Genomic DNA, 27,186 nt, shown 5'->3' with positions numbered 1-27,186 from the left:
TACAAACACATTTCAATAGCGGAATTATAAGGCGTGTAGTAACATTCAGAGTGGAATTGCCTCAGTATCTGGATCTTCATAATATATCTTTTGTTTGAATGAAGAAGTTTCTGAATTGCATTAAATTATGGACAGCACTTAACCTCGTTTACTAGCATGAAATAAATAAATAAAACCCCAAGGTTTGTTTTTGAAACAATGAAAATGTCACAAAGGTGTGAGAAAACTTCCATGTTCTCCAGAACTATTCAGATGTTATGGCAAGCAAAACAGGGTCAGGGTGTAGAAGAATCTAGGCATGATTTTGTCGCCCCCAAAGTCTGCAGTTAAAGCCATCTTAAAATGGAACAGGATTAGGAGTCCTTCGCTAGGTGAAAGACAAATTGCAGAATGCACCCAGGACTACTGGAGCTAAGAAGCAAAAACCGGAAAGCTCAGTTGGTTAGAGCATGGGGCTGATAACAACAAGGTTGCAGGTTTGATCCCCATATGGGACAGCTGCATATTCTTGCATCGCAGGGGGTTGGACTAGATGTTCTTCAGGGTCCCTTCCAGCTCTACAACTCTGATTCTATCATTCCCCATTGCTGAAAATGTAAAATCACATACTTTATTCAGTTCTGTCTCCAGCCTTAAGAAAAAATCACCTAGGCTTTTTGTGAAGCAGGGAGCAGAAGACAAGGGAAAGATTGTGTTCTTTTATATTAGCAATGCTGGAGATTTATATGAGGTGCCTAACCATATACAGAGTCAACAGATGCCGACTTGGTAATTTTACCTATTAGTTGAAGGATATGTAACTCCTCAAATTACTGTGTGTGTTTGGGGGTTCACTTGCTAAAAGCACATGTCAACATCAAAATCTTGTGCTCCCTATGAAAACCTTGCATCTCATAGCCTTTGGGACACAGCAGTCTTGGAACTGATTAATCTCGATTACTTCTGTAAGTCATGAAAGCCATATGCTTCCATAATCGGTCAAACATGTAAGCCAGGAACTCGTGGATCTCAGTTATAGCAACCTTCCCAAGCTGAAAGATCTATTTTGCCCCTTCAGAGTCCCTAGAAGCTGCTGCAGCTGAGATCAGTATGCTCTCTTGACATGTAAGTGCCTGCTATCTGTACGAGTAGCCTGTCCTTTGTGAGTCCAAAGAATGTGTCTGAAAGTTAATACGTGAACCAACTCTTGGGTGCTGGTAGCAAAAAAGCCGCGCTGCTTTAAAAGCTCTTTCTCATTGCAGGTGTGACGAGTACGTCACCCAGCTGGACGAAATGCAGCGCCAGCTTGCCGCGGCCGAAGACGAAAAGAAGACGCTGAACTCCTTGCTCCGTATGGCCATCCAGCAAAAGCTGGCTTTGACCCAGCGCCTTGAGCATCTTGAGCTGGACCATGAGCAGTCCAAAAGGGTGCGCACAAAATCTGCTTCCAAAGCCAAGAGTAGTAACCCCAGTGTAAGTCACATACGGTCATGCGGAGACAGATCCGAAGGATCTGTGCTTAATAACCAGGTGTTTTGCAGCGAGAAGTATAAGATCTATTGCGATTAAGAAGGCAAAGAGAGAGAGAGAGAGAGAGAGAGGCCGTAAATATGCATCTGATGTTTGTGCTGTTTGAATGTCAGCATAAATCCCCACTATATTAATGTTGCGGTGGTGCGTGGCTTTGTACTAGTATGTTGTTAAACCATGTAATACAGGTTGTATTATAGTGGTCTTAACTGTAACTGATTCACAAGCATGGGGAGGGGGGATGCTGTTAACAAGCTAATGATGGAAAAGCCCTTGGCTGTTTCCAGAAGGAGCGACTTTGGTTTTGCTGTTTATGGGTAAGTGTTAAAGGTGCAGGCCAGGTGTACGACGCCTGGCGTTACTAACTGTAGCTTGTCTAGCGCAGATGTGATCCTTTCCCCTTCTGCGTTCTAAGCAGTTCTTCAAGCAATGGAGATAATTTCACTGGCGAGAGCCATCTCCTTGTTTAATATGCCTGCAAAGTGGTGAAATGCAGTGCTTAAAAATTAGATGTGTAATGTTGGGTGTTACGAAATCTGTGTTTTGAACCAGAAACGAATCTAAATTAAATCTGCTATAGCAGGTAGTTGCTTTCATTCTTACCACTTAGCAAAAGCCAAAAAAAGCTTTCTTATAAGCTGTTAAGAGCTAGGACAACCTAGTAGGAAGGATGCCTTCTGAAATTCCTGGATTTCCTTCCTTGCTTCGCTTCAGAGGGTTAACCTGTTGAAAATTGCACAATTAAAAAAGAGAGAGAGGGGAGATTCTGGAACGCAACTTTACACTAAAAGAAAGCAAAATTAGGATCTCAATGTTTCAGAACAGTTATGTTATGCGACAATACCATATACTACAAAGATTTCTGTAGTATCATGTTGTTGTTGCTTCTGGCAGTGTAATTTGCCAGGAAGAAGGTGCATTGCATATTGGGCACCGTCCAGCCAAAGTTAGTCTAACTTTAAATCTCCTTGATTTTCATTGAGAAAGTTAAACAAGTGCTTAACTCTCTTCTGTTTCAATCAATGAGATTTTAAAGCACGTAAGGTCATGCTCATTATTACTATATCTGCACCGTATACGTGTACAGAATTAATAGGAGTGTGTTCTAGTATTGTCAAGTTGCAATGCATCTCTCCTTAACTGTCAGTATTAAGGCTTAATAGGATAGTATTACAGAGCTCTGTCTTTTGTTCAAGCAAAAAAGAAAAATAAGATGAAATAAAATTGCATTTTTAATGCAAGCACACATTTCACAGGGCTCTACATTCTAGGCACAGGAAATAAAAAAAATAACCAGTTTATTCTTGTTTTTACATAATTATGAAGTAGGTTAGTAAATGCATATTCATCTATAAAAAAGATGATTTGTCCATTATTGAACTTTTAAGGGGCCTTATTGGCCACTTAATTTCAATAAGTTTGATAATATTTGTTTTTTAAAAAAGTGTACTTCATAATTGGTGCCTATAGAAATTGTAATGATACAAGACTGGGAGTGGGGAATGATGCTTTTTAAATTGTGATAAATTTAAGGAGCACAACAAGGCACATTTTTGTAAAGAAAAAGAAACAAAACAATTCAAAAGTGCCTAGCCTCAAACTTTATTTTAATGTAAAGCCCTGTTCATTTTGTACTCTTTTCAAATAACTTTGTATGCTTAGAATACTACTAAGAAGTAATGCAGGACAGCACAGCTGCGTCTGCTGACCGTAGTAATATTCCCCTCCTCCCAAAGCCATGCTAATAATAACAGTAATCTTGGTGTTGTTACTGCCTCATCTTACATTATTCTTTTTAGATGATTAGCAGCTTGCTTCCTCTGTATTGCCGCTCTGCCTATAAAGTAGTTAGGAGATATAGCAGTGTTTCTGTAATGTAATAAGGGGAGTGTTCCCTGTTTTCCTGGCAGAAGGAAGCAGAGTGGTGCTTGGACCCCTCAAGAGATTAGGAACAAAAACAAATTGCGAAAAATTGCAAGGAGAAAAAAAATATTAAACAGAGAATCTGGCAGCTAGAAATCACACAATTGACGTTATATCTGCCGATGTATAAACAATTCTGAATGATCCAGTTTTAATGTATTGCTGAAGAATCAGCAAACACAAGATTTAAAAAAAAAATTGGTGTCAGAACAGCAAGCCTCATACACCTCACTTTATTACTACATTTGCAGAAAACACAGCCTATTCTCCTGATTTTGAGCTTTACTAGCAGGCTTTGATATTTTTAGAAGCAGAACACCTTTTAGCAAATGTTCAATCCTGCTTTTCTCCTCTTTGATGCACAATAATCCAAAAGGCCTTTTGAACCCACCCCTTTTGAAACAAAATGCCTTGGGAATAACTAGGCATTTAGAATACGGAACTATTTTGCTCCATTAGTAGCAGTGGTTCCTATTGCTTTTGCATTGATAGGGAGCTGATAATAACCTTTCTAAATATATCCTTTTCTCTGGTGGTGCTTGTAACACAAGAATACTCAGGTGGGGGGGGGGGAGAAAAGGAAGTTTTATGGAATCAATAGCATTGGCAAGTTTTCAAGTTCGCTGGAATGAAATAGGGAAGTCTCAGTGTTTGTGAGATGGTGACAGTGTCCATCAGTGTCTGTTCATATTGCTCAAAACAGCATATTTACAGTTTTCAGCTGGCTTACTAACAATTTCCATGGTGATCTCTATGGCTGTTTTACGACCACAAAGGCTTTGCACCCTTTTACTTCTGGAGTATTCAGAGTCGCTGTGCTTAGCTAGCAGCCCAGATGCACTCTGACATTTGTCAGTTTCCTGTGCCCGGATTGGTTTTAAACCTGCTAGGAAGAGAAACTCTGAATAATCCCCAGGTGATTTTCTTCTTGTTGTGTGTAAGCTTTGATAAAAGATGTTTGGGACAGGCTTTGCACCTGTTGTGCTACCAGCTTCCTCAGACTAACTCCTGCTAAATCAGTGTCTCGGTTTTTTTTGTTTTTAAAAAATGCTTTTATTTTTTGCTCTTGTTGAGTTGGGATACAGCATGGAAAACATACTAAGCCATCACCTACCTCTACAAAGCAGGACTTTTCTCCTGGATGACTTCCTGTTCTGTTCATTGGCTGGCATGGTACACTGACTGAGCTGCATGTTTCCGGAGGGGCTGCGCTATGCTTCCTTGATAAGTTCTCTCGCGTACTCACCGCTGCCTACTTACCGCTTGAGTAGCATCTTGATTCAGGACTTGTAAGGACCTTTTCTTCCTGCACAGCTTTTGCTAACAGTGTGCGTCAGAGCATTGTTCCAGATGCTTGAAAAGCACACCTGAGTTGCATCGACTGCTTTACCTTAGAAGACTAACAGGTTCCCCTCAGCTGACTAATGTGCGATGGAGCTCTTGCAGCACACCCCTGTGTGTATTTGAAGTTTTCCGTTCTTGAGTTGAAGAATAATGACCAGGGTTTTTTCTTTTCTTTTTTTCATTTCTAATGTTTTTTTGTGTTCTTTTTCTTTCCCCCCACTTTCCACTTTCCAGCTGTAGAGTAGCTCCCGGAGAAGCCTATTGCAACTGTGCAACTTCGTATCTTAGCCTGTGTCGTTGTGGTTAGAAGTGGCGGTAGCCTGTTGCACAAAGAATGGAAACCATTGACCATGAACCACTCTTTCCCTCCCCCCCCTAAAAAAGGCAAAAACCACATAATTTTTAATATGCAACGTGCATTGTTGGGTATTCTTCCCCCTCGCTTTCAACCATCTTTTTTTCTTTTTGGCATATTATGTCTGGATACAAACAAACAAAGCTTTATCCTTTTAAGTGCTGCTGCAGGAAGAAAACTTACAAATGCTGAAGAAACCTACTTCATCATCTGATAATTGCCATGGTAGCTTATTATGGCCTATTAGAAAGGTTCACATGGGTATTATTATTATTATTATTATTATTTTGTAACTGTCATTATAGAGCATTCATGTAAAACAACAACAACAACCAACAATGGTCTGATTGTTTAAACCTGTGCACTTTTAATATTTTGCTATTTACTTTAACGTCTTTTTATTCTTTTTTGTAGAAGAGTTTATATGAAAAGGGTGGTGGGGAAAATCCAGTGACTTATGCGCATAGTCTCTCTCCATTTTGGACGTGTGCTAGCTGTTTTCCCATCCGCATGTGGCAGAGTTTTATACGATATTGTTTTGCTCTACGCTGTGTTTAGAAAAGAACTTCCAACACAAGCCAGGAGTTCTGCTAAACTGTATATGTGCTGTGCACCAGCAGCTTTTTTCTTTCTTTCTTTCTTAAAAAATGTTAAGCTTTATCTGTTTTAAATTACTGATTTTTAACTGCCATGTTAATTGAGAAATCCAGGGTATTCAAATTCTGGGGTTTTTTCATATTGTATTATTATTCTTAGGAATAGTTCAATGTAACAAGAAGAAAACTTGACTTTGCTCTGGTTAAAACAGTTATAGGCACTTGAAAAGAAATATTAGTGTTACCTATAAATTCCAGAATGTCTGGGTTTTAGGAAAATCTTAATGGTGTATGATTGGTTAACAGAATTTTATACAACTATTATACCACTTAAATTCCAAATTGGAATTGTTTTTGTTACTACTTTGTTTTATTGTGCCAAATTGTGGTACATTTTAGAAAGACAAATTCTAAAGTTGTCAGTGCTAGGGTGTTCTATTTCAGCGCCTTTTTGTGATTTAATTGTTGCCAGTAGTGCCTTTCATAATTTTAAAGGGAGAAGCCTAGGCTAGCTTAGTCTGTTCGAAAAGAAAGGAACCACGGCTTTGGAACCTAGTCACGATGTGGAGCAATAAGTGCAAACTCCCCTGCCGCACATTTTTTTTTTTAAAATGGGTAGACCTACTATAGAGATGATATATGCGCAAATTGTAAAAAATTCTGTTAGTCAATGATACTTCATCATGCAAATTCAGGGGCATAGAAGAAAAGAACAAGCAGACAACTATTAAAAGACGAAGAAGAAGAAAAGAAACACCCCAAAATATACTTTGCGAACCAAACGAACTTTATTGAACAAAATAAGAAGCAAGATGTATTAACACATTTGTGGTTGCAGTACAGAGGTTGTTTTGGGAATATTGGTGTTCTGGTAGCTTTGTATGGTGGTGGATCAGTTAACCATAGTATTGTTTGCAAATGTGCAGAAGAAGAAGAAGAAGAAGAACAATGCATTTAATATTTTTTTCTCTTGCATGTTGTATCTAATCCATGGTGATTTCAGGAAACAGAAACTGAGATGTGCATCAACAAAGATGGACCTACTGGTGCTATTTGTTGAGGGTAACTTTGAATGATCAAATTTGGTACTTTTCAGGGGAGGAGAAACCACCTTCCTTTAAAAAGAAAAGAAAAGAAAAAAAGAGTAGAAATTGTAATAATAAATGACGTGGGGAAAAGATTTCTGTTTGCTGGAAGAAACTTTATTATTCCTAGAGGTGGGGACATATATTTTCATCTTTTTTTTTGGTTACAGTATTGATTCATAAGTGGTATGATTACATTTTAAAATTACATCTCTATGTGGGTATTTATTTGAAATGTCAAAGTACTGTATTATGTTTTTACGTGCATTATCTTTTAGTGGTGGATTGGTCTTCGTTTCATTGTCATATGCATGTACTCTTGCCAAGTAACCTTTACACAGACTTGGGGGGAAAAGGAAGCTAATATAATTGCTTAAAAGGAAGACGTGAAACTGATTAAGGTACAGCTCTTGTGTTAATTTGATAATTTTAGGAGGTGTAGAAGACAAAAACAAATTAATTCCAAATTAATCCAAAAAGAGTGCATGTTGTGTAGGAAAGCAATCTACCTGTGTAAAGGTAGTCATATTGGCAGTATCAATAAAGGAGAAAGAAGAATTTCTGGCTGGTTTGTTTTTGAATTGCACCACTTTTGTTTGCTGAAGTATTTGTAGACCTCTTAACAGTATTAATGTACAAAATCCTGACACATGTAGGCATGAGTCAAAGTTAATCACTTTTGAATCCCTTTTATTTCAATGGGAGAGGTTGAAATGTGTGTATATAACACTCCCATTGAAATTAACGAGACTTAGAATGGCTTCCGACCTGCTTTTAGATGTACATCCAGGACTGGCACAAGACATTTTGAGGCCTGAAGCGAAGGACAAGATGGTGCCCCTGCAAGGCACATGCAGAAACCAATTGAGTTGAGCTTTGCTGCAGTACTGGTGAAAGGCCAGTGTTTTCCACTGCACTTGAGGGCAGCAGGCTAGCATAGAGGGTACAACACAGGCCACATGGCCCTCACAGCTCCGGCCACTAGCTGCACCTCATCAACTGCCGCCTGAGGCAGCTGGCTCACTCTCCCTTATCATAGGGCTAGCTCAGCTCTGTGCACACCAGTGATTCTTGAAGTGGGCTCATGCTGCTCTTGGGATCTTTAATGAAGATGATTGCATGCTACTGACAGAACGGCATTTCCTTCAAATACCTTGCTCAGCAATGATCGAACAGAGAACCAATATTGGTGTACTTGCTCTGGAGAGCCAGCGATAGCCACACCTGTTGAAAGGGGAGGAGCTTGAAACTCTTCAGAACATGTCAAATTTTGTTTACTCAAAGCAGATATGCTTGTTGGCCGAGATTATTCATGGCCAAATGATAGGCAATACTTGCATGAGATATGGTAATTGGTTCCCGGAATCAACTAGGTAAGTAGAGTCTCCTGTCTGTGGGTGGCACATGTTTGGATTATCCATGGCTTGCACTTCTGAGGTGCCCTTGCTACCACAATGAAACTCTCATTACTCAAAGCAAAAGCAAACCACACACATAGTTTGGGAACGTATGGAAAGTATCAGCTGAACCAAGCTTCTTGATAACAGATCTTTATTGTTGATCCAATGTAACTTGTATAAAAAAACAAGCCTTTCTGCTTTTGGATATGGAACAGAAAAGGTTGTATGGATTTATTCCAGCAGCCGTCATAGCAAATCTAAATCAATGTACCTGTTAGTAAAATAGTTCATCAGGAGAAACATTTAGTCCACATCAAAAACAATACCTATTTATCTTGGCACACATTTTCTCTCTCCCTTTCTTATGTTGAATTGGGCGTTTCAGGTTTACATGAAGCAAAAGGAAGGGTGTCATCAGTAATAACACTATTAAGGGGTTGATTTTAGATGCAGGTCTGATTATTGTTGTTAAACAAGGGCTTACAAGCTTGCATCTTTGCAAAGGGTAGAACTTCCGCCTGACAGATGTTGCTCTGCTTAATCTCAGGGCGAGGAACCTTCTATTAACCTAACGCTTACTCCCACCTGTCATGAACAATCAACAATTTAATGCTGAGTGCTTGTTGCCTGCCTATAGTGACGCTCTTCACAGACAAAAAAAAAATCGAATTATAGTGTAGACATTTGTTATGAGAGCAAGACGGAGTTTAAAAGAACTAGGTGACTGATCCGTTGAGCTGCTGAATTCCATCACTGTTTTGTTAACTCCAGGGAATGCTGGAATTATTTGCCTTCCTAGCATGCCACATTGCGGAAGAATATGGACTTTCTGTAGCCCACTTTCCTGACTCTGAAAGGGAGATGGCAGCAGTGATGCATTCTCTTGCCTAGGAGGGTGTAAAAAGTGAATTCATTTTGGCAGTAAGTGCAACACTACCTAGATATTATAAAGGAACCAGCACTCATGGGCAACATTTCTACCCAGAAACAATGCACCCAGCTACCATGACATCACAAAAGTGATAAAAGCCATAGGTTGGGCTGTGCCACAAAGTCCTAGTTAAGCGCATCCTTTGAACATACTGGGCAACCTTCATTGCTTTGTATCTACAATCTGCAACCAGCCCTGTACTATTTCCCTAGTACATTTGCACATAATATTAGGCATAGATGATATTAAATTAGATGCACAGTTAATATTAGAACTTCTTAGTGTGGAGGGTGGGGAACAATCTGAAGCTGGCAAAGAATGCAGAGGGTTTCAGCCTCCCTTCCACTTGTGCAGCCTTCCAACACTCATTTTCAAATATCTCCAAATATGGAACACCATTTCTGTCTGAAGTGACTGATAGATAGGTGAGAGGGCAGTTCTTCAGAGCAGCAAACCAAGTTTACAGCCCTGTTGCTGAAGGAGGAAACCAATAAAAAGGAGAAAGAAAACACATCAAGTGGAAGACAGCCACCTTTGTGTGTTCATTTATGTCAGAAACATTTTCACTGTATTATTTATTATAAGCTGCTTTGAAGCTTCATGAGATAAGTGGAGTAAAAATAGGCAGTATGACGCCATGTTTTGCAGCCACACTGTCTTGTTTATTGTCTCTTCTTAGATATGCTGTGACTACATTGTCCTTGAAGGATAGTTCTCCACCTGTCCAATGCAGATAGTGGAACTAGCAATCTGCGGTTAAGACAGTGATGCTTATTTTCAAGTAAATACGGTGGAATTGGGCTATACAGAACTAGAATCAGACCACCACCATAATCCTTTCCAATGCCAAATGAAGTGGCCCAGTGGAGATAGACTTAAAAAATGTGTTAAAAGGCAGGGGCAAAATGGACTGACAGACAAAGATTCATCCTTTGGGATGTTTTAAAACTGCCACACGATTTGAGAGTGATTTTCCCCTGCTCTTGTTTCCATCTGAAATCTTGGCACTCCATTTTCTTTTACTTCTAATTCCACATAAATCCCTATTACTAGGGCATTTTATCTGGCATTGTAGAGTGCTTCACATTTTGCTATCTGCAGTTCTCACAACAACCATATACTGTAAAGAAGATCATAAATTTGGAGATATTGCAGATTGTGGGGTGGGCTTTCTAAAAAGAGGGTCTGCGGCTTTGGAGTCTGGCTTGCAAAAATTAAGCTACCCAGTGCTGTTTTTTTTTAGGAAAAGGTGCTGGAACTCACCGTGAACTCCCTTGAATGGCAATGGTGCCCACATAAAACAATTGTTTCAGCTGGGCTGCAGGTTGAGAGTCCGTGGCTTGGAGACAGAGCACGTTCCTTGCATTGCAATGGTGTTGGGTTCACTTCCTGTCATCTCCAGCTAAAGCAGTAGTGGGAGAACCTCAGGCCTGGGGCTGGATGGAGCCTGAGCAGGCCCCTCTGGTCCTCAGGGCTAGCCATGTCATATACCTCCCAGACCACACTCCTTCCTGGTGCTGCTCTATGCCCTATCCAATGCTTTTACCTGGCCCTTGAACTAAGCTAATGCCTCTTGTTTGCCTCGGTAGAAGAAGACCCAGCTAGCTGGACTGTAGCCTTCTGTACAATAGTAAGAGCTGCAATCCTGCTCACCTTTGCCTTTGGTTCCTGCTCACTGTTGACAGGTGGTCCACACGGCTTCTAGTTCCCCAGGAGGAATGTGTCCCGTCGCTGAAAGAAGACCCCAGGTTGCAGAGCTGGAAAAGAGCCAAGCCAGAGCCACTGTCAGAAAATACAAAATACGATAAACAAATTAAATGGTTGTAAAACATCTTCACCCAAGGTTATTTATTTTGTTTTTAAATCATATTGACAGATATGCTTATTCATGAAAGAGATTAATTGCGTTTTTCTCTCCTCAAAAGAAAAAGGCACCCCAGGTTGTATAAAACTCATGAACAGGAAAACAAAAGCTTCACAACTAAATCTTCAAAAATAATTTTGCATGTGCATGTATGTCCTCCATACTGCACAGAGTGCATTATTATCCCTCAATGTCCTTGTGTCATAAAGCTACCAGCACCAGCATTGCAACAATTCAGGCACTGCTAGCAGTTTATTCCTGTTAGCCTAGACAAGTGTCATTATCACCTTCTGCAAATTTATTGGCTATTCTGGGCACTTTGACAGAACCACTTCCTGACATCTCCTCTTTCTGCAACTGCTCTTTATCACAACCAATGACAGCAGGGCTATCTATACAGGGAATGTGATACCTGGAGCCTCTTTCTCCTCTAGGTTTTCCTTCCTGTGTATCCTGTTTGCTTCTTACTCAGATGCCACATCTGGCTTGCTTTTTCTAAGATATTTTTAGGTGAAAAGTGGAGCGAGTCTCTCTGTGTGAATGAATTACCATACATGTTTTTCATTTTATACAGGGGACCATAAATATGGGAGTCAGCTTCCTCTATTTGATACAGTATTGGGTATGGATGTTAAAAAATTAAATTCCCTGTTGATTGACTATTTGTTAAAACCATGTATATACCACTTTTCATTTCAAAAAGTACAAAGGCAGTTCATAAACAAAGCAACAACAAAATAATATAAGAATAAAAAACAGCTCAGTAAAACAAAGTTTAGTAGTGAAGCTCACACCATTGTTTCCCAGCCTAGACTTACATTTGAGTAAGTGGGAATAAAAGGACTATTATTATGACTGACTGATTGATTGATTAATTGATTGATTTTGCATACTGCCCTTCATCTGAAGGGGGGTGGTTCACAACATAGAACCCAAAATACATAATAAAACAAGAAAAAAACAATAACCCCCATCCCACAGACACATTTAAAAGGGCATAGAATGTTGATTAGCCAAAGTCTTGGTTAAAGAGAAACATTTTCATCTGGTACCTAAAGATACGTAATGATCCTCTCTGGTGATCCTCTCTGTGGAGAGAAATTACAAGTGGAAAGCCACCACAGAAAAGGCCTGTTCTCATGTTGCCACCCTCCAGACCTCTCACAGTGGAGGATCCAGGTCGGTTCATATGGGAAGAGATGGTCCTTGAGGAATTGTGGTCCTAAACCATTTAAGGCTTTATAGGTGAAAACCTCACTTTGAATTGAGCCTGGAAACTAATTGACAGCCAGTGCAGTTGGGCCAGGATCCATTGTAATATGCTCATACCGCATTGCCCTGATGAACAACCTAGCCACTGAATTCTGCACCAGCTAAAGTTTCTGAATCATCTTCAGAGGATGCCCAATGTATAACATGTTGCTGTAATCTAACCTAGAGGTTATCAGAGCATAGATGACAGAAGTTAAACTATACCTGTCCAAATAGGGATGTAGCTGAGCCACCAGCTGAAACTGATGGAAGGCACTCTGCGCCACCGATGCCACCTGAGTGAGCCTCAAGCAACAGCAGAGGATATAGAAGTACCCTTGAGCTATGTACCCACTCCTTCAGAGTGAGTGGAACCCCTCAAGAGCAGGCAACCTGCCACCCATCCAGTCTAGGGAACCACCTACAAACAGTACCTCAATCTGACCTGGATTCAGTTTGTTCCCTCTCATCCAGTACATTACCGAGCAAGACAACAGTGCAGCACATCCACTGCCACACCTGCAGATGAAAAGGAGAAGTAGAGCTGCTCTTATCAAACTTGGGACTATTTTTATTTCATATATATATATATATATATATATATATATATATATATATATATATCCTTCTTCATGGAAAATTCCAGGTGGTTTACAACAATTAAATAAGAACCAAGCTGTACAAGAACACACCCACCCCACCAGAAAATCCACAGTAACAAAATTAAAATACTGTGAGCTAGGTAATTACAGAAGCGAATGTTTAGAAAACACACATTACAATATTCACCATGTCTACTCAGAAGTTAGATTGCAGCCCAGTTCTTCAGCAAGCACCTAAAACCAGTCAACGTTTGTGCTTGCCTAACATCTAGTGCAGGTAGGGGATCTGAATGCAATTATAAATAGACTGTCAGGAGGTGTGCTTTTCTGCTCACTGCCCTTGGACAATTATTCTCACGTAACTTTTCTCTGCTTTAGGGAAGTGGGTGGCGCTGTGGGTTAAATCACAGAGCCTAGGGCTTGCCGATCAGAAGGTTGGCGGTTCAAATCCCCCCCCCCCATTGGGTGAGCTCCCGTTGCTCGGTCCCTGCTCCTGTCAACCTAGCAGTCTGAAAGCACGTCAAAGTGCAAGTAGATAAATAGGTACCGCTCCGGCGGGAAGGTAAACGGCGTTTCCATGCGCTGCTCTGGTTCTCCAGAAGTGGCTTAGTCCTGCTGGCCACATGACCCGGAAGCTGTACGCCGTCTCCCTCGGCCAATAAAGCGAGATGAGCGCCGCAACCCCAGAGTCGGTCACGACTGGACCTAATGGTCTTGGGTCCCTTTACCTTTACCTTTTTAACTTTTCTCTGCTTTACTCTGTCTTTTACAAAGCATACTGAGTACATGGATGATGAATATTTGGCCCTTGAATTCAGGGTTGCTATGATGTAGCATTTAGCAGAGGGATCCTTTCTTCTGTTTCTAAATGTATTTATTCTAAAGATCTCAGAGTAGCTACTGATTAAATGACCATATACAATAAAAACAGGGGAAATACATAAACTCCATATACCCAACTTTTAAGTTGTGTGGCAGTGATATCTCAAAGTTAGGCTTCAAAAGCTTGAGTAATGAGCCACACTTGGACCTGGTGTCTAATTATCAACAGAGGTGACAAGAGGGCAGAAGTGCTGCAGCTGAGAACAGTTTCTCACAAGTCCCTGAGTAAGAAGGGACTTCACCCACAGATCTTAACTCCTGGGTAGGAACACACAGAACCCTGGAGGGAGAAGAACAGGACCCAGAGTTGAGGACAACACATGGAAGCAAGGTTATCAAGGAACACACCTCCCTGTATCAGGGGGCAAAGAACAAAAATAATATCTGAATTATGTGCCAGCCAGTAGTGTGGTACCAATCTGGAAGCAGGCATAATACATGATAATACATAATAATGAGGGGGATCACTCCCTCCAAGGAAGGAGACACAGAAGGGCCAAAATGCAACAACTGAGCTCAGCAGCACACAATACCTTGAGTGCTGGTGTTGCTAATGTAAGTAATAACACTTTTACTTAGCAGGACTTCAGGACCAGGTTTGTCATTTTTCTCCACTGCAGCCCTACCTGTATTGAGAAAAGCTGCCCTGGTTAGGTTACGGCCTCCTGCTGCTATGGTTTAATGGCACAGGATTACTATTGGAAAGAAGGGGGCGAACAGCTACTTAACTGTGGATGGCTCTCTTCCATGCAGAAACTGCTAGGTACTTTTTAATACTAGCGAGGAATTCAAGGAAACATTCCTATGCAATGAATTAAAGAATTAAAAATAATTAGAAGACATGCTACAAAGGGACCACTAGATGGTAGTACTGCACAAAATAGTCTTACAACAATCAATGCAAGTAGATGGAGATGTCAAACCGCTGTATTAAATTCCCTTCCATTTGGGGCACCTGACTCCTCACTGCACCCTCATCCTTCACTGTGTCTCAGAAGAAATGTTTCCTTTGCCAAAAACAAAACAAAACAAAAAAGGTTGTTATTTGTGTATGGTTTTTTTCAATAGGACCATGCAATCTTCTGAGATGCACATCTTTCTTAAACTGGTAATACCTGGGATTTTGGTTTTTAAAGGGTGAGGCATTATTTTCAAGCATGGACCCTTGCATGCATCTAAACAAATATATGATGGTTCCACAAGGTATTATTGAAGTTCTGGGCCACAGCTCTTCATGTGTTGTTTTCAATTTAAACTTGCTTTTGTGTAATGTTCACTAGATGTTAGCCAGCAGAATTCTCTGGAGAAGGGAGGACCCTCTGAAAGAGACTGGTGTGTGTTTGTGTCTTGGGAAGGCGCTTGGGGGAAGAGAAGGAGAAGTCTTGCTGCATAAGCAGAAATCCATTTAGGTGATATTGGATATCATTCCCCACTGTATTTAGAGTGTACAATCCAAGGAAGAAAGTAGAGTGGTACCTCGGGTTACCTACGCTTCAGGTTACATACGCTTCAGGTTACAGACTCCGCTAACCCAGAACTAGTACCTCTGGTTAAGAACTTTGCTTTAGGATGAGAACAGAAATTGTGCTCCAGTGGTGCGGCGGCAGCAGGAGGCCCATTAGCTAAAGTGATGCTTCAGGTTAAGAACAGTTTCAGGTTAAGAATGGACCTTCGGAACGAATTAAGTACTTAACCCGAGGTACCACTGTATGTATTTTCTGTGGCCTACAGTAGTTACCCTGCTTCTGTGAGTTGCTATAAATATTGGCAAGCTAACAAATACTGTATCTGGCATCATTTATGCCTTTCTTAAATTATATAAAATCTCTGGATATCATGTGTGTGTGCTGCTTGCCTCCTGGGCGTAGAAAATCAGCTGATGAACTAGAGCTGGACTTCAAAGGTTCTGCTTTCCAGTGGTAAGCCTACAAAGGAACTTTGCTTCATCTGCCCAACTTTTATTGTTTTATTTAAATATGTTAATCCAATACAGCAAACAAACAGAAGGCCTGTAAAAAGTTCTTCATTGCTACAGTGTGGGATAGGCTCACCTCATAAATCCTTTATCCCTTGTATACAATATTTAAGGGAGGGATCATCAACTGGAGGTCCCAGGCCCAATCTGACCATATGAGAAGCTTCGCCTCCTTCCCTGTTACCTAGAGTTAAAGAAAAGAAATTGGCAGCTATACTAACAGAACTCGATGCAAGTCTATGAACTCTGTCCTCCCATAGTAGCCATCCAGAAAAACTAGCTACTGACCAACGTTTTTAAAAAAAGATGTTTACACTGAAACCTAAACATTTTTACTAGAGTGTAAAAAAGCTAAAGCTAAAGGACCCCTGGATGGTTAAGTCTAGTCAAAGGCGACTATGGGGTTGTGGCGCTCATTTTGATTTCAGGCTGAGGGAGATGGCGTTTGTCCACAGACAGCTTTCCATGTCATGTGGCCAGCATGACTAAATCGCTTCTGGTGCAACAGAACACTGTAACGGAAACCAGAGCGCACGGAAATGCCATTTACCTTCCCACCGCAGCGGTACCTATTTATCTACTCACACAGGTGTGCTTTCGAACTGCTAGGTTGGCAGGAGCTGGGGCAGAGCAACGGGAGCTCACCCTATCACAGGGATTTGAGCCACCAACCTTCTGATTGGCAAGGCCAAGAGGCTCAATCAGAATGCTTAGGGTTGTACTGTTATTATTGTTATTTCAGCGATGAGGGATGGTTATCGGTGTGAGCTAGTGCTGTGTATAATGGCAAGGATGAGACCTCATCTGTATTTTTCTCCTCTTGATCTCAGTAGTTCAGCAGGAAGGCATCACCAGCTGCCATCTATATTGGTCATCACTCTAATCTAAATTATATTTGTGTGACCACCTGCCTTTGGACTTGAAGCAGCCAATTGCTTGGCTCGCCACTGTCGCTCTGAAGAGCAGAGGCAGCAGATGTAATAGATGATCAAATATTTGCTTTGATGGTAAATAAGAGGGTGGAGGAGACAACAAGGACTGCATATACAAGAATGCTTAGCATTGTCCAGGTGTGCTTAAACAAATAAATGTCAAAGTGGTTTGTTAACAACAGAAGTGTAGTAAACAAGAGTATTTTCATGACAAAGAGGTCTCTCATGCCATTTTTGAGAAAGCATGATATCTTTGAGAATGCATTGTCCTCTATCCATCTGCCCATATATTAACATCAGAGGAAGATAACTTTCCTGGTGGTTGCTGGAGAGGTGTGTAGTGGAGGACAACAACAATTTCTCTATGCATGCCTCTAAAGAGAGGGAATTCTAGAGTTAGGGAGCAATCTCACACCCCACCAACATATGCAAGACTTGCCAGCAAGACTGCAAGCTGCTCAGAGTAGCAGGGAAAGTTCCCCTCCTCTGGGGAGGCCTGGACAGCACTTGTTTGAGGCCTTCTGGAGCCTTGAAAAGCACACCCTGTACGTTCTTTATTGTACAATCATACATTACTCTGAAGCATAGATGTGCACATGAGGTGTGTCAGCCACACTCTAATGCTCGGGCAGACCCCCCTTTGTTTAAGGGGGAGGGGGATTAAGGGAAGTAAAGGGTTGCAGGAAAAATAAAAGGGCTGGAACAGATCTGCAGCTTCTGCCTGCATCTGTCTCTGGTGATTGGCTCCAGCAGCAGCAATCATGGAGGAAGAGGAACTTCCTCCTCTGCAGGATTCATTCCAGCCTTTTTCTTCTGCCTGTGCCTGTCACTGTCTCGTGACTCTGTCTTCACTGGAGCCTTGCTGGCCACCTTTTGCAGAGAGATCCATGGGAGTGAGGGGCTGCTTGTGTGGTGCACAAACAAGGAGAAAGAGGAGTCATCCAGCCCTTGGTCATCCTGATCTGTCCTGCTCTGGTCAACTTGGCACAGGTCTTCTTCTCTGTGGGAAAAATCTTTCTTTTTTGTTTTCTTGACCACTTTTGTTGTGGTCGTCATGTTGGCTTTTTGCCTCTGTGCCTCTTCCTTGTCCTTATTTATTTGTCTTGTTGTTTCCCATACCACCACTCCCTTCTTCCTTCGTTGAAATAATCAATAAAAAATATATGGGTGCACACCACAAAGCTCTTAAGGAATAATGTCTAAAGGCAACACCCCTTTCATATTCCAGTGATAGAAATCTTACTAATGTATGCCACTAGCCTGGCTGTGAGTGCTCCAGTAAGGAAGAAAAGTACTCCCCCTGCTGGTCTCCTAATGGGTCTAAGCCTGATACTATACAGCAGTGGTTTTCAACCAGTGTGCTGTGGCACCCTGGGGTGCCTTGAATGATGGTCAGGGGTGCCGCGGGCAACACTGGCCTCTGTCCCTCTTTCCTTCCCTCCCTTCTCTGATGCTCTCTCGTGTCTCTGTCTCCCAAAGGCTTGCATAGCTGTTTGTTGCAGCAGTCCCAGCTACAAGCTCTGCAGGCAAGTGGTGCCTCTGGGGTTGGCCAGGGGGTGCTTCCCAGGCCCCTGTGGGGCAGTGTGAGGAGGCACCTCTCTTTGGGCAAGGGGGGCAGCTCAGAGACCAGGGGTGGCTGAGGGAACACTCCACAAGGGACTGTGTTTGAAAAGGGGTGAAGGGCTGCCAGCTCTGCAGCAATGTCAGTGTGACCACAGTGTGTGGTGAAGTGACTAGACTACCGAAGTTAATGATGAAGCCTGGCATGTGATGTAAGGCTAATTGACTGCTTTCTCTGCCTAATTTACCTCAGGAAGCTTTTATTCTCTTTGAGTATTGTATACACACACACACAATCGGTTGCATACACAGGAAGAGCCGCCAGCAAGTTCCTTGAAATGGGCTATTTGTGAAGGGCATCATCAGAAGTATTAACTTATGGCAAAGAACAACATTATTAACACAAAAAACCTGCTCAAGTCAGCTGTTTCCAGAAAACAAAATAAAAACAAAACAATAATATTTTACAAACAAACCAGAGCATTTGAGTGCTTTACAGATCAAAATGTTTAGGTAATTTTGAGACGTTGCCACTTGCTGTTTGAAGTAAAGAACCAATTTCCATGAAGTAAAGACATAATACTTGTGCTAAGGAGAAACATCCCTGTTAGGCTGAAATCCCACTGCATTGAATGGGACTGAATCAGAATAAGCCATTCATTGGATCAGGCTGCACACAGTAACAGAGCCTTAACTGTCCTGTTATCTTTCTGTTATGTTTGAACTGTGGCAGCAGTTCATACAAGTGCACCTACTGATCTGGTTGTGTGCTCATGTACGCTTGGAGCTTGTGCACAGGTGAGCTGCTCCATGAATTCCAATAAAGGTAGCCGAAACGTATGTGTGAATTGTGGACATGTGAACCATCTCTCTGCATTTAAATGAATAGGACAGCTTTGTGGGCAGAGAACTGTGTGTGTTGCTTGATTCAGGGGACCTGTGTTTAGACTTACCCAGGAAGTCTTAATAGCAAGCAGTTGCTGTAGTATTTTTTCCAGCCTATTCCTCTAGCCCCAGCCATATCTGTTTCCTGAGTTATAGACTGCTTGACAATGAGTTATTATAAACTTGCAATCTAAAAGCCATTTCTTAGTATACATTTCAGTTTTCTGCATCCAGAATAACATCATAGAGTTTGGTGTAAGTGTAACTGTGCTTCCCATTTGTGGCATAATTGTAGTTCACTGCTTTGCTGTTTGTTTACATGTGATAGGATCTTAGTCCAAAGAACTTCAGTAGCAAAGTTCATAAATAATCAGGGTACAACAATTTTAATTCATCTTCATGAGAAAAATTCTTGTTTAAGGAAGTGGGTTCTAATTTAAAATCCTGCCATTTATAAATAGGGAGCTGTTGCACAAAGGAAGCACTTTGTACATTCAGTAGAGTATCATATGATGGCAAAAGCACATGAGGGTCACCCTAAGGATTACGTCATACAGCAGTGAATGAAACACATATCTCTTAAATGAAAATTGTGTCAGGAGAAACTATCTACTTTCAGATGTTGTGGTTTATAGTCTCTGATGACTCATAAAATGCAGAGGAATTTATATGTATAGATTTATTTATCATGAGCATATTTTGGGAATCTTCAGTAATGTGAAAAGCACACCACCAGGAAGAACAGAACTGTGCACAAAATGTTTTCCGTCTGGATCAATATCAATGCATTATGGTCAGAATTATGTGTCTTGCTGCTCTTGTGGAGTAAGGAGACAATGAAGAAAAGCTCCACATTAAAATATTTCATTTTGCACCAGAGACTGAAAAATAAAATCTGAACTAAAGCAGCTATCCTCGTTTACTGGAAATACTGTGTTTACAATGATAACCTCAAATCAAGTACCACATACCACAGATTCTATTATCTCCAGCTCTAATTGCGAGATGGGAAGTACCAGGAAATGTCTCACTTAACCCAGTGACAAAACATGATTAGGACTGAGCTGTTTGTCAAATCATTGCTGAAGAAGTGGAAAATCATAACAGAAACTTGTAACACCTACCTGCATGAAATATACTCCAAAGAATGGTCGACATGACAGATGTGGAATCCTAATACACAGGAAGTACCATGAAGTGTTCTTTTTAAAGGGTATTTTGACACTGCTTACTAAGAAAATATATAGTTGGTGTTGTATATGAATGCTTAAGTCCTTTTTCCATATAGTAATAACACTGCTTCTCCGTGATTATTTGCATTTTCATTAGCTGCCAGAGACTACGATTTATTAAGTATAACCTAAATTTTTAGTCATTCTGGCAGGTTCTCTTTTCTGATGTGATTTGTAATGTCAACTCTACTGCAGAATATTAGATGGCAGCAATGAGTAATAGATGAGCCTTACATTTTGCCTTGGGAGGCAAATAAAATTCAAACCACATTAGTTAAGGAGCACTGGAGCTGAACTCCTCCCCCTCCTCCCCTACCCACCCAGGTTTTGTAGTGTTTCCTGTGGCAGCTTAAAGGAAACCACAAGCACTGAAAGATCATCAACCCTGTTCTTTCATCAATGAGATACATAAGCCTCCTTTTAATTCCACACTGGCTTTCCAGAATTAATGGTATTGCCACACTGATAAGCATCCCCTCCTCCTCTCCAAGAAACCAAACACAGGAAATACACTTTAGGCCTGATCCTACAAAGCTGTAGGATGTATAAGCACAGGGTCCGTCCCCCCCACAAGCCGGAACTTGCCAGAACTCAGTTCTGCCACCTCTCAGGTGGGTGCCCATTGCCATTGTAAAAAAAACCAAGGGCGGCGTTCATAATGAGTTCTGGCACCTCTTTTTCTTGAAAAATAGCACCGTATAAGCATTTGCTCATAAAAAAACAGCAGATATCATGGCAAAATAATGCACCTTCCTTGTTGCTCTGTTCCCATGATACCCAACCTTAAATCCCAACACTAGCTTTCTGTCCACTCCTGGATCCAGCATAAATCCCTTGTCCTTACCTTCAAAGCTCGGGTCCTCCCCACAGCATCTAACTACTCTTATGACCCAAACCACACTTTCTTGTCACCTTTAGTCCTCCAGCTCTGCCACTTGACCATCTGCTCCCTCAAAGGACTCCCCTTTTGTTGTTATGCTTGTAACAACCTATGTCTTGTAACCTGAACTGCAACCCTTTTTGGCCGAAGAAGCAGGGTAAAAGAAAAAAAAAGCTTTAAACAAACAAACAAACAAACAAACAAACAAACACATGTGTTTATCCGACCCAACATGTCTCTCTGTAATCTGGCACATAATTTTAATCTAATTAATTGCTACAAGTTTCTCCATTATCATCCTGAGACTATTAGAGGCAAGAAGGCACCCTTTAAAAAATGGAAGTCTTGTTCAAATGAGAAGAAAAGAGATTACCAACTTTGGCAAAAGGAATGCAAGCAGACAAGAAGGAATGCATAAGAAAAAAAATCAAGGAGTGCATTGCTAAAAACAAAAAAGATAAGCATAAAAAACCCACTTTAATTACATTAGTAGGCAGTAAGAGACTGGCGAGGGAGGTGGCAGAACGCTTGGATGACAAGGGAGTCAAAGGTGATACAAGTATGACACAAGTGTGAGAAGTGTGGGTTCAAGTGCTATGGGTCACATCCAACCTATACATTTAAAGCACTTGGCTACCCCCAAAGAATCCTGGGGACTGTGTTTACCTCTCACAGAGCCACAGTTCCCAGAACACTTCACTACAGTTCCCAAGATTCTTTGCAGGGAGTCATGTGCTTTAAATGTATGGTGTGGATGTGACCTCCTTGTTTAGGATCAGATATCCCTCTTTCTTTTCTAGTACAGATATACACTAGGATGCCAGAGTAAGACAATTTGAGGAAGCAAAGTGATGGCCAAGACTATTTTAGGGGAGCAAGTACCGGTACTTAAATCCAAGTTCAAATAATAGAATTGTAGAGTTGGAAGGGACCCGGAGGGTCATCTAGGTGGAATCTACACACATATATAAAAAAAGTTCTGAAAATGCTTTTTTAAAAAGGTGTTGTTAAAAATACATTGAATTTTCTACAAAGCTCACCATCTCCATCTAGTGTCACATTGTATATCACACTTAAAACACACTTAAAATGTTTTATTTGCAGCTGTATAGCTGAGTCTAGTCTAATCCACTGCAATGCAAGCATCACAACACACAGTCTCCCATCCAATTTGAAACCATACTGGACACTGCTTGGCTTTGCAAATGTGCTAGCAGTTTCATTGCTGCCAGTTGTATGTACATACCTTAACATACCGTGACTGAAAGCTAGGAACTTAAAATGGTAGTGGGAAATACTGTTCAGGGTGCATCTAGTACCCATCAGCACCATCACCAAAGCACAGAGATGTCACGGGGCACCTCCTGGGCCAATGCCTCATTTCAGAAGGTAGGGTTGCCCATACGTCGGCAGCAGTGTCTGGGCGGAAATCGATAAAATGTCCAGGAAAAATCAGATGTATGGCAGCCCATGCCAGCAGTGCTGTTGTTCGATAAAAATAGCTCAACAACTTTTCTGCCCAGATTTTCACTGTTTGAAATATGGCAACCCTTCAGAAAGTGACGGCCAGTTCAATTTTCAGTCAATGCTGCTCATTAGAGTGGCACCCCTTGCTCAGCTGATGTATTTATGTTGTTAGGGTACTGACTGTTTACATATTAAACTGGATTTAAATGAACTAATGTGAATTGTTTTAGTGCTTCTTGTTCTGGGATTTTTTGAATTATGGTGCTGGAGGAGACTCTTGAGAGTCCCATGGACTGCAAGAAGATCAAACCTATCTATTCTTAAGAAAATCAGCCCTGAGTGCTCACTGGAAGGACAGATCATGAAGCTGAGGCTCCAATACTCTGGCCACCTCATGAGAAGAGAAGACTCCCTGGAAAAGACCCTGATGCTGGGAAAGATTGAGGGCACAAGGAGAAGAGGACGACAGAGGACGAGATGGTTGGACAGTGTTCTTGAAGCTACCAGCATGAGTTTGACCAAATTGTGGGAGGCAGTGGAAGACAGGAGTGCCTGGCGTGCTCTGGTCCATGGGGTCACAAAGAGTCGGACACGGCTAAATGACTAAACAACAACAAGTTCTGGGACTGTGCAGACAATGATGAGCATATTTGAATACAGTCATACCTCGGGTTGAAGTAGCTTTGGGATAAGTATTTTCGGGTTGCGCGCTGTGGCAACCTGGAAGTAACGGAGTGCGTTACTTCCAGGTTTCGCCACTCGTGCATGCGCAAACGGTCAAAATGACATCACGTGCATGCGCAGAAGCAGCAAATTGCGATCTGTGGGTTGCGTTCGCTTCTGGATGCAAACAGGGCTCCGGAACGGATCCCGTTCGCATCCAGAGGTACCACTGTAAATAAGTAAACAATATAAAATAATGATTGGTCTGGCCCTGCCCAGGGCACCCATTCCTCAAATATTTGCCAGGTGTTATCACTTTGCTTCACCTCTCATAGGCAGGCATTTTGGCAGAAGACCTGGCAGTAAGACTCCCTCCCCCAAGTTACTCCAAGAGTGCAGAACACTGAGGAATATTTGTTGTTTTATCTTAAAAGAACAACAGAGTCTTACCACAAGACCCTTGTTGCTTTTGCTGCGCCAGGCTTCGGAGGGGCTACTCTTTGCCCTCCAACAAAAGACCAAAGGCAAAACTTTTCTCTAGGTTGGGACCCCCCTCCCCTCCCCTCCCCAGGCAGCTCAGGCCTTCTTTTTACCCACAATCCCCCCGACTTTTAGCGAGGCCAGAAGAGGCTTCTCGCTCTTCCCGGCTGTGGGATGCGAGCGGGGAGTGGAAGAAACCTGAACCCAAAAGGCGCCCACCCCCTTTCCCCGCTCCCGCCAGCCTCTGTGCTGCGGCTGCACCTGGCGCCTTGGCAGGCTGGGCACGTTCTTCCCCGCCGGGCCGCACGCCTTCGTCGGCCGGCCCCCAACCGGGGCAGCGCACGAGCCTGGCTCGCGGCGGCGGCGAGGGGGTGTGGAAGGCGAGGCGGGCGCCTGTGTGCGGCGAGAGCCGCGGGGACCGCGGTCGCGGGCAGCCCTGTCGGGAGGCGCGCGCCGCCGCCGCCGCCCTCCTCCTCCTCCTCCCGGCCGGTGCCACAGGGCGAGATGCAGGCGCCGGAAAGAAAGCTCGCGCGGGAGAGACGGCGAGCAGCTCCCCGCGTCCCCTTCTGAGGGCGCCTCCTTCGCCGTTGTGCAGCTCAGCCGTGCGCCTCAGGGCCCGTCCAAAGCTGCGGAGGCGCGTCTCCTGAGGGGCTGAAAACGGAGATGGAGCCAGAAGGTGAGCTTGGGGTGGCAGCTTTTGCTACTCGGGGAGCGACTTGCTAAATCTCTCTCTCTTACCCCCTTTCCAGGGCTCCCTGCTTGCATGTGCTTCTCATCTCCCTGCGCCTCGGGAAAAACTTTCCGTGCAAGTTGACTTGGGACTGCCAAATCTCACTGCACGGAAGCCAGAGCCCTGCATTGTTCTCTGTCTGCCCCCCTCCTTCAAGACTTTCCTCAAGGTTTGACCGAGGGGGGAGCTGGCTGTCTGGCGGCGGAATGTGCTGGAGTGAATGGGTTTTCTTTTTAAAACTTCCAACATGCAAGGTTTCGCTGGAAGTGTTAATATCAGCCGACTGCCCAGACCTGCGTTTTCCTTGAAACCAGCCTGGATTGCCTGCTAATAAATCCGGCGGCCCACATTTCACTCAGTAGACGCCAAATGGTTTGTTCTGGCTCTGCCTTGGAGGGAAACACCTTGCTGAAAAATGTGGAAGGTTGAAGAAAGGGAGAGGACAGGGGTTTATATAGTTTGGCGCATGACCTCCTTTCTTGGTCTGATTAGAAAGGATTGGATTGATGTGCATCTTAATGATGATTGTACCTGTGGTTAGTTTGTTCGTGACGTTTTTCAAACAACAATACTGGGAGACCCCTTCCTGATGGTTAAGAATTCAATGTTGGTTAAGACTAGTCTTGTAGTTGTCCTTCCAGTAGCAGCTTGCCACAGATACTTGGAAAGTTCTCAGTGTAGCGCATGATGGCAAGTGCCAACCCCTTTTTGCATTAGCACTTGACTGTCAGGTATACTGGTTTTGAACATGGAGCTACTCTCCATTGAGTGGTTTACTCCCTTTTGATAAATGAATTTAAGCTAGTGTCTGTCACAGTACTTTGCGGTGGCAGATTTCATTAAGCGCAGATCCATTGTGTAAATAAGTGCTACCTTTTGGCTTTGGCTGTGTTGAACCTGCTGCCTCTCAGTTCCATTGGGTGATTCATTTATTTAAATCATTCTGACTCTGTTCCTCAACAGAAAGGGCTTCCAGAGCAGCTTCCAGGTGAATAAAAACAAGAAAGCCCCCGTTTTCAGATTCACAATTTAAAAGAGAGAGAGGCATAAAAGGAGAAAACAATGAAGAGGGAGAAGGGGAAAGCAAAATCAGGCACCAGTTGCAGAGTCCTTATAACCAGCTGGGAAGGAAACAGTTCTGGGAGAGGAGGAGCCAAAAGGAGTTGGTCTCTCAGCTTATCTGATGGAGATGATGAAATGGTTGCTAGTAGGTGACAGCTGAAGGAGAGCCAAAGGCAGCTGCTGGTGTCTCAACCGAGCCAATGGACTTGGTATTATAAAAGCCTGTGCAGTCTCTCCACAGCGTTTATAATACAGTATCTCTACCTTTGTTTTAGCTAAAAAGCCCCAAATGCTTCCTAACAGTGAAGATGTTCAACATCTAGCTTATGGCTCTGGCTTTTAATGTCTAGCCCCTGATTGTTTAATGTTCTGTTTTTTTGTTAGGAAGTTCATTGTTTTAATGGATTATTTTAATTGGTTAGCCACTCTGAAAGCCTTTTCGATACAGAAAACATAGGAAGTTGTTTTATACCATTGGTCTGTATAATTCATTGATTCCTTCAGTGGTTGGTTTCAGCTGGATCTTTCCCAGCCCTATGCCTGAGGTTGAAGACTGAAGGCTTAAAGGGTGGGTTATAAATATAATAAATGTCCAGTTTGAGGTGGGACAACCAGAATAGTACATATTATAAGACATGAGTAACCAAAGCTAAGCTCAGTAAAAGAAACTCTGTATACTTATTCAGTGAAAAGTTCACCTTTCTTTCTTTTCTATCACTTCATTAATTGTCTATCATCTGTTTGCTTTCTGGGACAGAGACTTCAGTGCTGTGAATAGTTCCAAACATCTTGGGTGCTGCTGCTTTTTTCTTTCTTTCCCCTTACATAAAACCAACTTCTTCGTTGAGGGCCTGGATACAAGTCCAAGTTAACAACTGACTGCTGATCTAGCCTGCCAGGATCATTGTGTGGTAGATTTGGCAGACTGGAACAGCTGCTGCGTTCAATTTTTGTTCAGTGGGAATGTATACCAAGTGCATTTTGCATCTTGAGACATCCCAGGAGTGCTTGAAGCTGGTTCTAAAGATTTCACCCGACCCGTGAGGTTAGGGTTACCTTTAAAGGCTTGGACCTGTTATTCTCTTAGAATTGCTAAGGTAGAAACTGAACCCATTTCCTCTCTTAAGGGTGCTTGCTAGTTTCTATGTGCATAAAAGATATTATTAAAACAACAACAACAGCAATGAAAACAACTATTAACATAAAACACACAAGGACAGCCGCACAGCCAGCTTGGGGGTGTTTCAGCTATGCAAGGCCCCAAATTTGCACCTGCTGTTCCTCCCCTAGTGTGTGTGTGTGTATAGCATATATTTGTTGCCCTTTTAGAAACCTGTTTGAGGTATTGCAGTGAATGTAATGCTATTTTAACTTTTCCTGTTCACAACCACTGGCTTACTAAGGTATCTAGCATATTTTAAAAAGAGCGAAGAAAACTGTATGAGACACATTTATAGAACATTTGAAACTGTTCATGCAAACCTCATATTTCCCACAGTTTCTATTTCTGAAATGCATGTTGAAGTTCAATGTCCAGCATATCTCTCCCACTTTCAAAAAGAAAAGAGGTGGCCAGTT

General features: G+C 42.3%; 3 protein-coding genes across 13 annotated transcripts in view; 2 read left to right on the top strand and 1 right to left on the bottom strand.

Annotated features, from left to right (window-relative positions):
• BICD2 (BICD cargo adaptor 2) overlaps positions 1-7,370 on the top strand; it is an 80,554-nt gene extending 73,184 nt beyond the window's left edge. For 2 of the 5 annotated variants that reach the window (XM_083489297.1, XM_083489300.1), the window contains exons 7-8: positions 1,242-1,452; positions 5,011-7,370. In XM_083489297.1, coding sequence (XP_083345423.1) covers positions 1,242-1,452; positions 5,011-5,016 — 217 coding nt within the window. In that variant the 3' untranslated portion in view covers positions 5,017-7,370. Of the gene's footprint in view, positions 1-1,241 lie in introns of all 5 variants that reach the window. The other 3 variants (XM_083489296.1, XM_083489299.1, XM_083489298.1) reach the window with 2 other exon arrangements.
• Positions 7,371-8,346: 976 nt separating this feature from the next.
• Positions 8,347-24,683, bottom strand: LOC310700216 (uncharacterized protein). Of its 6 annotated transcripts, XR_014522481.1 has the most exons (6): positions 24,078-24,166; positions 15,794-15,901; positions 14,633-14,749; positions 12,704-12,777; positions 10,797-10,925; positions 8,347-9,617 (listed from the first exon to the last, which is right to left on the bottom strand). XR_014522481.1 is itself a non-coding variant. In XM_083489456.1 (4 exons), the coding sequence occupies exons 1-4, from the start codon at positions 24,579-24,581 to the stop codon at positions 9,515-9,517; spliced, it is 333 nt and encodes a 110-aa protein (XP_083345582.1). In that variant the 5' UTR covers positions 24,582-24,683; the 3' UTR covers positions 8,347-9,514. The 6 variants fall into 6 exon arrangements, 1 of the variants encoding a protein (XP_083345582.1); XR_014522485.1 differs by lacking the exon at positions 24,078-24,166 and having other exon boundaries at positions 10,797-10,900; positions 15,794-16,404; XR_014522482.1 differs by lacking the exons at positions 14,633-14,749; positions 15,794-15,901 and having other exon boundaries at positions 24,078-24,128.
• The window catches only part of FGD3 (FYVE, RhoGEF and PH domain containing 3), a 104,251-nt gene continuing 101,293 nt past the window's right edge, over positions 24,229-27,186 (top strand). Inside the window, exon 1 of one of the 2 annotated variants that reach the window (XM_083489236.1) lies at positions 24,229-24,492. In XM_083489236.1, coding sequence (XP_083345362.1) covers positions 24,480-24,492 — 13 coding nt within the window. In that variant the 5' untranslated portion in view covers positions 24,229-24,479. The remainder of the gene's footprint in view (positions 24,493-27,186) is intronic. The other variant, XM_083489235.1, reaches the window with a different exon arrangement.

Source organism: Podarcis liolepis (assembly GCF_965112155.1).
Source record: "Podarcis liolepis genome assembly, chromosome: 2".
Lineage (NCBI taxonomy): Eukaryota > Metazoa > Chordata > Lepidosauria > Squamata > Lacertidae > Podarcis > Podarcis liolepis.
This window is presented reverse-complemented; position numbering and strand designations above follow the sequence as displayed.

Bases quoted from the DNA above. Each gene is read 5' to 3' on its own strand.
- LOC310700216 (XM_083489456.1), bottom strand. From the start codon at position 24,581: ATGCAAGCAGGGAGCCCTGGAAAGGGG. The intron at 12,778-24,554 runs GTAAGAGAGAGA...TTTCATCTGCAG, and splicing joins CAGGGAGCCCTGGAAAGGGG to GTGTGGCAGTGGATGTGCTG. The intron at 9,618-10,796 runs GTGAGCAGGATT...TTCCTCCTTCAG, and splicing joins AGCAGGAACCAAAGGCAAAG to CAACAGGGCTGTAAACTTGG.